The sequence below is a fragment of the Rhinoderma darwinii genome, chromosome 6, assembly GCF_050947455.1.
Source record: "Rhinoderma darwinii isolate aRhiDar2 chromosome 6, aRhiDar2.hap1, whole genome shotgun sequence".
Lineage (NCBI taxonomy): Eukaryota > Metazoa > Chordata > Amphibia > Anura > Rhinodermatidae > Rhinoderma > Rhinoderma darwinii.
In genome coordinates, this window is record NC_134692.1 from 143970810 (window position 1) to 143984090 (window position 13281).

Genomic DNA, 13281 nt, shown 5'->3' on the forward strand with positions numbered 1-13281 from the left:
TCTTGTAAGCGTAGGATTGCTTCGGGACAAAACATATTGTCATTATATGCTATTGGCTAAATCAAATCCAAATTAACGTCATATTGTAAACGATTGGCTGGAATCGAGCTGCTCCTACTTCGTAAGATATTATTGTAATTGATTAATAAACGTCAGGGAAGGATTTTGAGCATGCAAAGCACGGTCTTGTGTCATCATTCTCTCCCATATATATCGATTACCTATGATTTGAAACTGGATAAATTACTGGGCGGGTATCGGTTGACGCACCCAATACAAATTTCAGTGTAATATATTTTGCGCCATGCCTGCGTCAACAGGCAGACTTTTTCTGCCTGCAAAAAACTCAGTGTGAACAGAGACTTAGTGATACATGAAACTTTGACCACATTTGTGTTGAAATGGTTAAATCCTAGAAGACTTAACATTCCTCTCAACGGGATCCTTGGTTTAGCTTGTAACCACTTCTCTCATTTACTCGTCCATATACCCAGCATGCCCCTATTCCGAGCCTCTGACCCCCCCCCCCCTAAGTCTTCTACTTATTAACTGCAATACTGACCCAAGTAACGCCGTGCTCATACCCACCACTACTGCCATACAATAGGGGCAATCGTGCAATGTAGCTGCAGCATGTTCCACCCCTGATGTTTTTGTAGGTAAATTTTGCATATATTGTCAAACACAGTCTGCGTTCTTTTATAGAGACCGTTCTGGGGAATATTTTTGGCACCAAATACTGCACTTCTGCTGGAGTGAAATGATCCATTCTCTAGTGTTTCTCGAGAGACTTCCTGCAGCTTATAACACGTTACGCAATATTACAGCAAGTTACACAGAGTTCATCGCCTGAGAGGGAGGGAGTTCTTTTTTTTTTTCTTTGTGGCCAGAATAAAGAGTTTACTGATAGGAAGGAATACTAAGTCCTCCGAACAGTGCGGTGAAAACCTATAAGGGCCGACAAAACCTGCTAGACAGGAAACGTAAGGGACTTGTCCAGCGGACGACGTAATATGGACATAGAAGTTGAAGAAGTCTCAGATTCTCAGCTTATTCTCTTAACTTTTGTTTTTCCGACAGGTCACATTAGACAAGATGGAATCTCAACCAGAATGGCGCCGGAAAGATTGGGTTAAGGTCCGAGGTGTCCCCATAATCTGCGCTTTTACTCCAAACTGGGAGAGGATTGATAATTTCCAGGCAAGAGACGATGATATAGTCATTGCCACGTACCCCAAATCAGGTCAGTCATGGGGTCCCTAACCGGCAGAGAGGTGTGAGAGCAAGTGAACATGTTAGATGATTAATTGAAAATCCATTTCTTGGTTGTATCTTCAAGGTACAACATGGATGAGCGAGATTGTGGACGTTATCCTGAATGACGGGGACACAGAGAAGAGCCGGAGAGACGCCATCTTCAACAAGGTTCCGATGTTGGAATTCTGTGTGCCTGGTGAAGTCCCCCCAGGTACCACCAAAAGTTATCTTACTATTCTGACTGACAGCTAAGGGTATGTTCACACGGCGGGGGTCCGTAACGGCTGAAATTACGGGGATGTTTCAGCCTGAAAACATCCCCGTAATTTCAGCCGTACCGGCATGTGCAGGCGCTTGAACGCCGCGTCAATTACGGCCGTAATTAGCGCTGCTATTCATTGGAGTCAATGAATAGCGGCTCCAATTACGGCCAAAGAAGTGACAGGTCACTTCTTCTACGCGGGCGTCTATTTACGCGCCGTCATTTGACAGCGGCGCGTAAATATACGCCTCGTGTGAACAGACAAACGTCTGCCCATTGCTTTCAATGGGCAGATGTTTGTCAGCGCTATTGAGGCGCTATTTTCGGGCGTAATTCGGGGCAAAAACGCCCGATTTACGTCCGTAAATAGCCCGTGTGAACATACCCTAAGATGTAATTTCAGATGATACGACTGGAGCGGTAAGAGTATGTTCACACACACTGTTTTCAAACGTAATTCGGGCGTTTTACGCCTCGAATTACGCCTGAAAAAACGGCTCCATTACACCTACAAACATTTGCCCATTGCTTTCAATGGATTTTACGGTGTTCTGTTCCCATGAGGTGTTATTTAACGTGTCGCTGTCAAAATACGGCGCGTAAAAAGACGCATGTCACTTCTTGGGACGTTTTTGGAGCCGTTTTTGATTGACACCATTGAAAAACAGCTCCAATAACGTCCGTAAAATACGCAGCGAAAAACGCGAGTTGCTACGAAAACGTGTGAAAATCAGGAGCTATTTTCGCCAGCTCCATATTTTCAGACGTATTTTGCTCAGCGTGTGAACATACGCTAATAATTAAATTAGAATTATTTTAATCATTTTGTTTAAATATGATTTTCCCTCCCATCATGTCTCAGGATAAAGTACAATTTACCATAAGAGGGGCTTCCTCCAGTGCGCAATAATACCCCCTACTACGTAACACGTGTTAAACATACTGCCGAAAGGAGCAGAGGAGGTGAAAGTAAAATTTTAAGACCTGACAAACTATGCTAAAAAACTTTACTCTACCACAACCACCGTAACACTGCCCCCTATATACAAGAATATAACTACTATAATACTGCCCCCTATGTACAGGAATATAACTACTATAATACTGCCCCCTATATACAAGAATATAACTACTATAATACTGCCCCCTATGTACAAGAATATAACTACTATAATAGTGCCCCCTATATACAAGAATATAACTACTATAATACTGCTCCTTATATACAAGAATATAACTACTATAATACTGCCCCTATATACAAGAATCTAACTACTATAATACTGCCCCTATATACAAGAATATAACTACTATAATACTGCTCCCTATATACAAGAATATAACTACTATAATACTGCCCCCTATATACAGGAATATAACTACTATAATACTGCTCCCTATATACAAGAATATAACTACTATAATACTGCCCCCTATATACAGGAATATAACTACTATAATACTGCTCCCTATATACAAGAATATAACTACTATAATACTGCCCCCTATATACAAGAATATAACTACTATACTACTGCTCCCTATATACAAGAATATAACTACTATAATACTGCTCCTATATACAAGAATATATCTACTATAATACTGCTCCTATATACAAGAATATAACTACTATAATACTGCCCCCTATATACAAGAATATAACTACTATAATACTGCCCCCTATATACAAGAATAAAACTACTATAATACTGCCCCTATATACAAGAATATAACTACTATAATACTGCCCCCTATGTACAAGAATATAACTACTATAATACTGCCTCCTATATACAAGAATATAACTACTATAATACTGCTCCTATATACAAGAATATAACTACTATAATACTGCTCCTATATACAAGAATATAACTACTATAATACTGCCCCTATATACAAGAATATAACTACTATAATACTGCCCCCTATATAGAAGAATATAACTACTATAATACTGCCCCCTATGTACAAGAATGTAACTACTATAATACTGCCCCTATATACAAGAATATAACTACTATAATACTGCCCCCTATAGACAAGAATATAACTACTATAATACTGCCCCTATATACAAGAATATAACTACTATAATACTGCTCCTATATACAAGAATATAACTACTATAATACTGCCCCCTATATACAAGAATATAACTACTATAATACTGCTCCTATATACAAGAATATAACTACTATAATACTGGCCCCTATATACAAGAATATAACTACTATAATACTGCCCCTATATACAAGAATATAACTACTATAATACTGCCCCCTATATACAAGAATATAACTACTATAATACTGCCCCTATATACAAGAATATAACTACTATAATACTGCTCCTATATACAAGAATATAACCTCTATAATACTGCTCCTATATATAAGAATATAACTACTATAATACTGCCCCCTATATACAAGAATATAACTACTATAATACTGCCCCCTATGTACAAGAATATAACTACTGTAATACTGCCTCCTATATACAAGAATATAACTACTATAATACTGCACCTATATACAAGAATATAACTCTATAATACTGCTCCTATATACAAGAATATAACTACTATAATACTGCTCCCTATGTACAAGAATATAACTACTATAATACTGCTCCCTATATACAAGAATATAACTACTATAATACTGCTCCCTATATACAAGAATATTACTACTATAATACTGCCCCTATATACAAGAATATAACTACTATAACACTGCCTCTATATACAAGAATATAATTACTATAATACTGCCCCCTATATACAAGAATATAAACTCCTATATTACGGTTGACGTGAACAGTAGTTAATTTCTCGCCCCATGAGGTCTTCCTTAAAGGGTTATTTCTATCTAAGATAATTATGACATATCCAGCTGCGGAACCCACACTTACAGAATGTCGAGAACAGGGGTACCCCCGACCCACCTGGTGAGGATCACTTGCACACTAGCTCGACTATCCTTTCCAATCTTTCCCTGTTTGGATGCAGCAGTCGCCTCACCAGGCAGGACGGAGATCGGGTGATCCCTTTTCTCAAAGTAGGTGCCAGTTTTAGAGCTGGGAGATCTGCATCTTTAAGACATTTTCCGTGGATAGGATGAGTTACCCTTTTATATGTAGTAAATGTTTCTTCTTTCTGATCTAGGGTCTCAGCTTTTAGATTCTCTCTCTTCTCCCAGAGTGGTAAAAACCCATCTACCAGTTTCCCTCTTCCCCAATTCATTCTGGGAAAAGAACTGTAAGGTACTGGATGCTGTTATTCCTCAGCCTTATATAATCACCACTTTGGTGTAGTCTAGTTTGTAATTTTCACGGCTTTGTGTCCTCATTAGATTATCTACATCGCGAGGAATCCTAAAGACGTGGCCGTTTCCTTTTATCACTTCGATAAGATGAACCAACTACATCCGGAGCCGGGAATCTGGGAGGAATATGTTGAGAAGTTTATTCAAGGAAACAGTAAGACACCACAAGAGGAATATTTAAGCTCCATTTTATTTTATGGATTGGTCATCATTAACATGTTGTCTCTTTGTCCTAGTGGGATTTGGGCCATGGGGCGCTCATGTTAAAGAATTTTGGGCCCTAAGACCAGAAAAAAACCTCCTTTACATGTTCTATGAAGATATGTTGGAGGTAAGTCTTCCCCAGTTGATACGGCCCCCGGCAGGGAGATAACAAGTTCTGTGCTGGGCCCCCTCCAACCCTTACTGGTTTCCATCTTCCTCTTGGTGGTGATTGGTCCTATAGCTGCACCTCCAGCAGTTCTCCGACATAGCGGCTGGCACGCTGGTTTTCCCAAACAGGTCCGGATTCCAGCAGCGTCCATTGTTCAATAATGACCTCAAACTATCCATCTCTTCTTTACAAACAGAACCCAAAGCAGGAGATCCGGAAAGTAATGACGTTTCTGGGGAAAGATCTCTCAGATGATGTCCTGGAGAAGATATGTCTACACACCTCCTTCAAGGCCATGAAAGAGAACCCAACAACAAACTACACCGCCCTCTCCTCTTCTATTATGGACCAGTCGGTCTCTCCATTTATGAGGAAAGGTACAACACTGCCACCTTGCTGCCACTAGAACAACTGCCACTAGAACAACTGCTGCCACTGTAAAGTGGTATATAACATTTAGCTGTGCTACATCGGTATATCTAGTCATGCATGGGAAAATGTATTTATTTTCTGATACTACTCCATACCTGTCCTACTTTGTACAGTCATCTTTTTATATGGTCAAAAAATACACACAACCCACCCAAGTTACGTACACAGTAGACATGGCTACTAAATCAGAGAATCAAAGTGTGGTGTACAGACTGCTCTAAGGAATACCCATAATGAGTCTATAGAGCGAAATACAGGTATCCTATCCATGCAGTAGGCTAAACAGAATTGTTTCTTGCAAATTAACAAGACCTCCCCCCTGCACATGTGGTCAGCAGAGGGTTCGAAGTCCGTTTTAGGAAGAAATGTGACTTTTTTTTTTTTTTTGTGGCCTGAAAATGAGACCCTCCATAGACGGCAACATACACCACCCAAAAAGTCAAACACCAGTTGCAGATCTCTAGGCGCACTGGTCACTAGCCTCTTATGTATTACTATTTGCACAGAGGACTATAGCCTCTAGTGGTCATTTGTGGTACTGCAGTTTCCTTTTTGTTTTTTCTTTGCATCCACTGGATGATATTTTTGTCATTGAACATACAGGTGCGTCTTATCCTCCTTTATTTGAAGAGGTAGAAGACATATGCAATGCAAAGAGTAAAACCTGCGTCAAAATCCACAGCGGATATTTTCTGCTATGTCTGAACTCACCCTAGCAATTACTGACTTGAATCACTTTTTTTCCAGGAATCTGCGGGGATTGGAAAAATCACTTCACTGTGTCTCAGAGTGAGAGATTTGATGAATATTATCAGAAAGAAATGTCCGGTACCGACCTGTCCTTCCGCTTCCTGGTCTGAACGACAAATTGCCGATCCCACACCAGGGCATATGATAAGTCTTAGATAACCATATCACACGCCCTAATAAACTGCGAGATGTACCCGTGCGACACCAATCTGAGCCAAGACAATGGCGTAATCACACGTGGATAAGAGATGTTGATCCATACACATTCAGTCGCCTTTTCTTAGATAATGTAGTATTGTTGTATTTATTAAACTTTGGAATCATAACTGTGAGATCGTCTGGTGGTGTACATGGCGCATCATTAGAATACGCCATCACTTTATGATCGGTGGGGGTCCGACCGCTGGGACCTCCACTGGTCCTGAGAATAAAGGAGTCACAGCGCTTTTAAGTTTTCTCTGCACATTGGTGCTCCCGATCACTGGGCTGTGCAGGAGACTGGCCTCAATCAAGCGAATGGTGCGGCAGTTCTCCAGCATAGCGGGTGGGCAGGGTGTCGGTAGGCAGGGAAAAACAGTAAAGAGGACGCAGAGCTAAATCAGCGCTGCGTTCCCTTCACTCTCATGAATGGTGGGGGTCCTAGATCTTAGACCCCCACCATTTTTAAAGAGATGGCAGATATTTTAGGGATGTTCCATTAATTTATAAGATAGGAGTAACCCTTTAAACTCCATAACCAAAAAAGTCAAACAGCAGTTTCATATTTCTCGGCGCACTGGCTACTGTTCCTTATATGCAGCATATACTGGGCAGATATATAATATATACATGACTATATAAAGCACTAATTGCACATAAAAATATAGCCTCTAGTGGTTGTGTCTGGTACTGCTGTTGTGTTCTGTTTTTTTTTACTAGTGGGATAAACAATACTCACCCAGATTATTGGTCTGAAGTATCTAATGGTGCCCACAGACAGTCTTGGACTGACTAATAAGATGTGTGGGTAGAAGATGGGGCTGGTATGTGCCCACAGGCTCCTGCTGGGTAAATTCACTCTTATCTAGATACCCCGCTTTCCAGAAGAGATTCTACATACGTCGTCATTTCCGGGTAATTCTTACCTACTCTTTATTTTCCTTACTAATCGACTGCTTTTTATCTCTGCTCCATTAGGGCACAGCTATGATCAGTGACTCCAGCTTAGCTGCATTGTCCATTGGGGTCGGATATTGTCACATATCCGCCGCCTCTCTCATCAGAGGCTCAGGCTGCTGCTCTGCTCCTAATACTTTACACTGCATCTTTGCTTGTTCAGTTAGGCTGTAGGGTATAAGTACAAGCTCAGTAATTACATGGAGAAGTGATTTCCATTACAGCGAGGACAGAAGAAAAACTACAAGCAACTAATCGACTGGTGAGAAAAAGATTGTCAGAGAACTGCCGAATAATCTTCAACTAGGGAGGGAATCATAGAAAGCAGATATAACTGGTGGCCCTGCTAGTCTCAGGTGAGAGTCTTCAGGGTCCAGACATCACTGATAGCTTGTCATTTGTTAACCGGTCCTAACAGAGATTAGTCGGACACCCCCACCCCAGTCTAAGGGGCAGAACCTCTGGAATCTCCTCCCCAGGTTAGGATGGGTCTCGTGGGAGCTGGAATAATGTACTCTGTACAGCGCTGTGGCATATGCGAGCGCCATATATGAACAAGAAGTAATGCAGTCCCCTAGAAGTCCCTGTCTCGGGAGCATAGTTGCATTGATAGAACTTGTGCACAGAGGGGCAGCGAAAAGGCAGGTTCATTCCTGTGGCGCTTGGCACCTGTTGGTCTCATTAGCCACTCACACAAACTCTTGAAGACGGATTTTCTACCTTAATGCTATTGAGTGTAAGAAGTCGCTGCCCAATGAACGTAAGGACTGCCGAATACAGAAATGCGTGATGTACGTCAAAGTAAAAAATGATGCTTCACCTAAAATCATTTCCCAATAGAAAAGCTGGGTGATGACCAATAGGGACCACCATTACAGCTTTTTCCATCTTCTGAATGGCAAGTGGGGGACACATGACCTGAGCTATAGATACAGAAGAGTCTCGACTGTAACGGAGAGCGCAGGTAACGATGCTGTGATACAACCTGCTCTACCAGACAATGACCGAAAAATACCAAAGTCAAAACCAGAGAATGAGGAACTAGACATCAGGAAACCCCTTAGGGGGCATCACATACAGAGTTTTTAGGAAAAATGATGCCAGCTTGAAGTCAATAGGGAAATATAAAACTCGCTACAAACATCGTTTTTTAGGTGGCTTTTTTTTATTTTGTCTTGTTTTTTAAAAATGTCAGCAAGTTTGGCTTTGGCTTTAAGAGAACTGACGGCAGCTGGTTTTACTTTTATGACATCTCCCAAACAAAACTTTATTATATGAAATTATTCAACAAATTACATGTATTGCCACAAAAACGTTATGTAAATGTTTGCTCCTTTACCATAACAGAAAAAATATACACAGTGGAGTTCCATTCATTATTATGACCCCCTCAGACTTATGATGGAAGTGACGTGTCGTGGGCTTGGTGGGTATATAAGGGGTGCGGTCGGCTGTCTGATCACATATCACTCGTTGTCATGGGTAAAAGGGCCGATTTATCAGAGTTGCAAAAAAGGATGATTATCGGCTTTCGGGCCAAGGGTGACGGTATTTCTCACACAGAGCAGTTTGTGAACCATGTGCCATTGATGTGAGAGGTGAACGTCGGCTACGAAGGTGCGCGAGGGACGAACGACACAGCTCACCGTGAAAATCAACCAGGGGGCTACCAGACGTGTCTCTAAAACAACAGTTCAGCAAACCCTACTGCGTATGGGTCTCCGAAGTTGATGGACGGTCACTGCTCCTATGTAACAAAGGTGCATCGGAAAAAAGGCTTCAATTTGCTCGGCAGTATCGGAATTGGACCACCGATGATTGGCACAGGGTTGTCTTCTCCGATGAGTCACATTTTCTGCTTGATGGAACGGCTGGACGTTGGCGTGTCAGGTGAGAAACATCAGAGAACAAACACCCATTGCAGGAAGAACACAAGTTGGTGGCGGCAGCGTTATGGTTTGGGGGATTTTTTCATGGTATTCTCTGGGCCCACTCATCCATGTGGAGGGTGTTCTGAACTGATTTGGGTATGAAGCCAACGTTGCAGATCACGTCCCCCCATACACACTGTTTGTCTTCCCTGGGGCAGATGGAATCTTCCAGCAAGACAATGAATCACACGGCTAGAAATGTGCAACAGTGGTTGGAAGAGCACGACGACCAAGATCTCCAAGTACTTCCCTGGCCCCCTAATTCACCAGACTTGAACCCAATTGAGCATTTGTGGGACCTCGATAGTCTTGTTGGCTCTATGGATCCTCCCCCCACGCACCCTCCAGCAAATGTGGGATGTTCTGCAGTCAACGGCGCCAGATACCCGAGACCACCGACCAGCACCTTATTGAGTCACTCCCGGCCCATCCAGCTGCTGTCTGTGCTACACACGGCGGTGACTCTGGAGATTAGCTATCCAGAGTAATAATTGGACTCGACTGTGTAAATTGCACGTTCCTTAAAATAGGAAGCAATTTCTACTATGGAGTTGTCAGGTTTAGAATCCCCAACTCCATACAGCCTATTAGGGATTTCTAAGTTAATAGAGGGGAGTTCTCTGTTCAGGATCCAAATTGGAGAGCGGTTACATAGAGCGTCTATCTCTCTGGAGAACCTGCCCTGTCCTGTATTACACGGACAACACATTGATATGAATGGACTCTGTTTAATGCTTCATTTCTCCTGTGGTGGCGCTGCAGGGAAAATAAACACTTACTGCCAGGATTCTCCAAAGATTACAGCTGATCGCTGGGGGACACATTATGATCAGCTTATTGTCAAGGGACCTTTCTAACAAGTATGGATCGTCCAAAGCGGAGAACCCTCTTTTGTTAAATATTTCATGAACATTTGGCTTGGCTGAGCATTAATGAAGGTGGACAGACAAGCAGTGGCTAGAAAGCTCTGGTGCTGCATATCTTAGAGCTGCTCTAATTCTACCCAAAGAGCTGACACTCATGGGTACGTGGTACCTCACTATACAGCTCAGAACGCCAGCAAATGTAAAAAAATAGAATGTAAATGGTTTATTCCGAATCACAAGAGGCAGTAATAGCCGGACCAGCACACAATACAAGGAAAATACACGGATCATATAACTAATGACATCAGTCACAAATAATCAGCCAAGAAAAGTGAGCAAATATATTGGTCCGGGGATCTATCCTTGTAGATTAAGGCTGTGCTCACATCAAGCCGTATGTCCGGGAAAGTAGGGCTGGGCAATTATGACCTAAATCAAAATCACGATTAACTGAACCTCGATTACGATTAATCAACGATTATTTAGGCCACACCCATTTTGCACATTACGCCCCTATTTGCATGCTACACCATTGATTTAATGCTTATCCCCTGAGCCTGCTGTATACTAGTGTGTATAATATACCCCGACACTGCCCCCACACAGTATAATGCCCCCGTAACTGCCCCTTACAGCATAATGCCCCATAGCTGCCACCACGCTGTATAATGCCCACATAGCTGCTTCTACACAGCCCCAATAGTGCCTAATAAAATAAATAATAGACATACTCACCGAACCCTGTTCCAATGACGAGTGGAGATCCCTCTCCTCCACCAGTCTGTGTAGCTTGGGGCTTTGACGAGACAGTAGTGAATTATATCACTCAATATGAAAAATATAATGGTCTGAGTGTAAAGTGCAAATCAGGAAATTCTATAAAGTGGTTTTGCTTTTGACTTCCGTTCCACGACGCGGGAACATTTCTGCAAAATGACATCTCCTTCCAGAATCACATTACTGAATGTCTCATTAGAAGAGTTAGCAGCTTCGTATCTTCACCCAGGCCTCATCTTCCACCCAGAACGCAGCATGGGGAGGGGCGTTAAAGGCGGTCTTGTAGGTGTATAGGATGCAGATGGGGGTCACTGAGTTGAAAGGAGGAGAGTTGACCGGTCTCATCGTCCAGGTATATTAAATATCTCTGAAAGGAATACTCTACGTCTATCCGCATGACTTCTGAGTTATGTTTCACCGAACACTTAGGCCAGAGTCCCAAACTCGGACGTGCACCCGTGCGAGTCCCATTTTCACGGATCCCATAGACTTGAGTCTATCAAGGGATCTGTTGAAACAAGAACCGTGTGAACGGTCCCATTGAAATACATGCGTACGTGTGAGGGCCGTGGTTTTAACCACCATCACACGAACGTATACCACAGTCATCTGAATTTGGCCTTATTGTTAGATTTTGGTAGACACCAGGAGCGGTCATTGATCCCAAGGAAGGAGAGACGACCTTTCCTTTCTATAGTGGGGTAGGCCACCCCTATCATCAAGTCCCCGCAGTAACTTGCCTCTACCTCCCACAAATGTCGGCCTGAAGGAAAGCTCTGGGTGCTAAGGACCCGAACTCAGTAAAATATTTGTGGCGTTTATGTCCGGCGAAGGCTCACGTTTTTCAGGTCTCCTGAAATTAATACACAATCTCCAGCCGTGTTCTCACCCAGAAGTATCTCAGAGGCCTCAAACACGTCAAATTCTCCCATAGCAGTTACATTAGTCACAATTTTAGCCAGATATCTGTGCAATGCCATGGAAATAAGAACTTCATCCAGATGATCGCCTTGGAAAACACATTCATCGCTCTTCTTTCTGCCACAGCCATCTGACAAAGGTCATAGACTCCGGTAGACGGCCGTTTAGGACAACCAATGGATCGGTCACTTGGCACATCTCCTCTGTCTGATATCTTCTTAGATAATTTCTCCACTTTTATTTCCATCTCTTGGACCCGTTCAGAAAGAGAGCATACAACTTACCCATCCTGCCTCGAGACCTCTCTTAAAACCCGTCTTTCTAGGGTATATAACAGAGCTCTGATATCAGTAAAGTGAACGTGGTCTGTTATGTCTTACGCTTTGCCCTTTGCGCTTCTTATTTCTGTCTGCAAGTCTTTTTCTTTCTTGAGTTTCATTTTCTCAACAAATTTCTCCTTTCTATTCTCACAAGTATTTTGCAGCGGCTCCACCGGGTGTCCCTTATCGTCCCCAGTCAGAAAACAGGAGGTACATACAACGGAGTCATCTTCGGGGCAGTAATACTTCAGTACCTCATTGTGGACTGTGCATTCTTCGGAGACAAAGGTCGCGGTGGGCTCTATTATCACGTGTTGCGGCGACTTATTGTGGACATTCAGGGGCTGATCACACAGAGGAGCTTCACATATAAAGGTGAGTGTTCACGGTGGGAGCTGCACAAAACCTCGTTCTCTTCTTGCTTCGTATTTCTCCTTGCCAATTGTTTATTTCCTCGCATGGAATCCGCTTACTTCACGCAGTCTTCGCAAATAACGTGTCCACATCCCAGCGTTATAAGATTAGCGCATAAGTACGGGCAGGTGAAACAAGTCTGGTCTTCAGGTATATCAGGGAACAGAGATATTCCGTCCTTTCACTAGAAATACGCCCAATCTTGTTTTACCTCATTCCACAGAAAAGTTGTAAGACAGTGAAATTTTCTATAAATGGCAAAACTTTTGTCCCGGCAGATAATCGTCAAAATATGTGAAGGGGTGTGGCCAATAATTTTGTAAAACATTTGCATAGTCACATGATTCTGTCAGTAACCTAAATACTCCCGGAGCCACCATTCCAGAAATCGTATATATGAATTGGAAGGGTTTACGGTGTGACCGTGATCTTGTATGCTAATATGTTTCAATAATGACTGGGAGACGCGGAAGACACACACGGAGGGCTCT

At 42.5% G+C, this 13281-nt stretch overlaps 1 protein-coding gene across 2 annotated transcripts; it reads left to right on the forward strand.

Moving 5' to 3' along the window:
- Window positions 1-628: 628 nt before the first annotated feature.
- LOC142656038 (sulfotransferase 1B1-like) lies at window positions 629-6732 on the forward strand. Of its 2 annotated transcripts, none has more exons than XM_075830872.1 (8): window positions 629-659; window positions 1081-1243; window positions 1340-1468; window positions 4692-4789; window positions 4879-5005; window positions 5088-5182; window positions 5421-5601; window positions 6404-6732. In XM_075830872.1, the coding sequence occupies exons 2-8, from the start codon at window positions 1096-1098 to the stop codon at window positions 6514-6516; spliced, it is 891 nt and encodes a 296-aa protein (XP_075686987.1). In that variant the 5' UTR covers window positions 629-659; window positions 1081-1095; the 3' UTR covers window positions 6517-6732. The 2 variants fall into 2 exon arrangements, with proteins under 2 accessions (XP_075686987.1, XP_075686986.1); XM_075830871.1 differs by lacking the exon at window positions 629-659 and adding an exon at window positions 855-983.
- Window positions 6733-13281: the final 6549 nt, after the last annotated feature.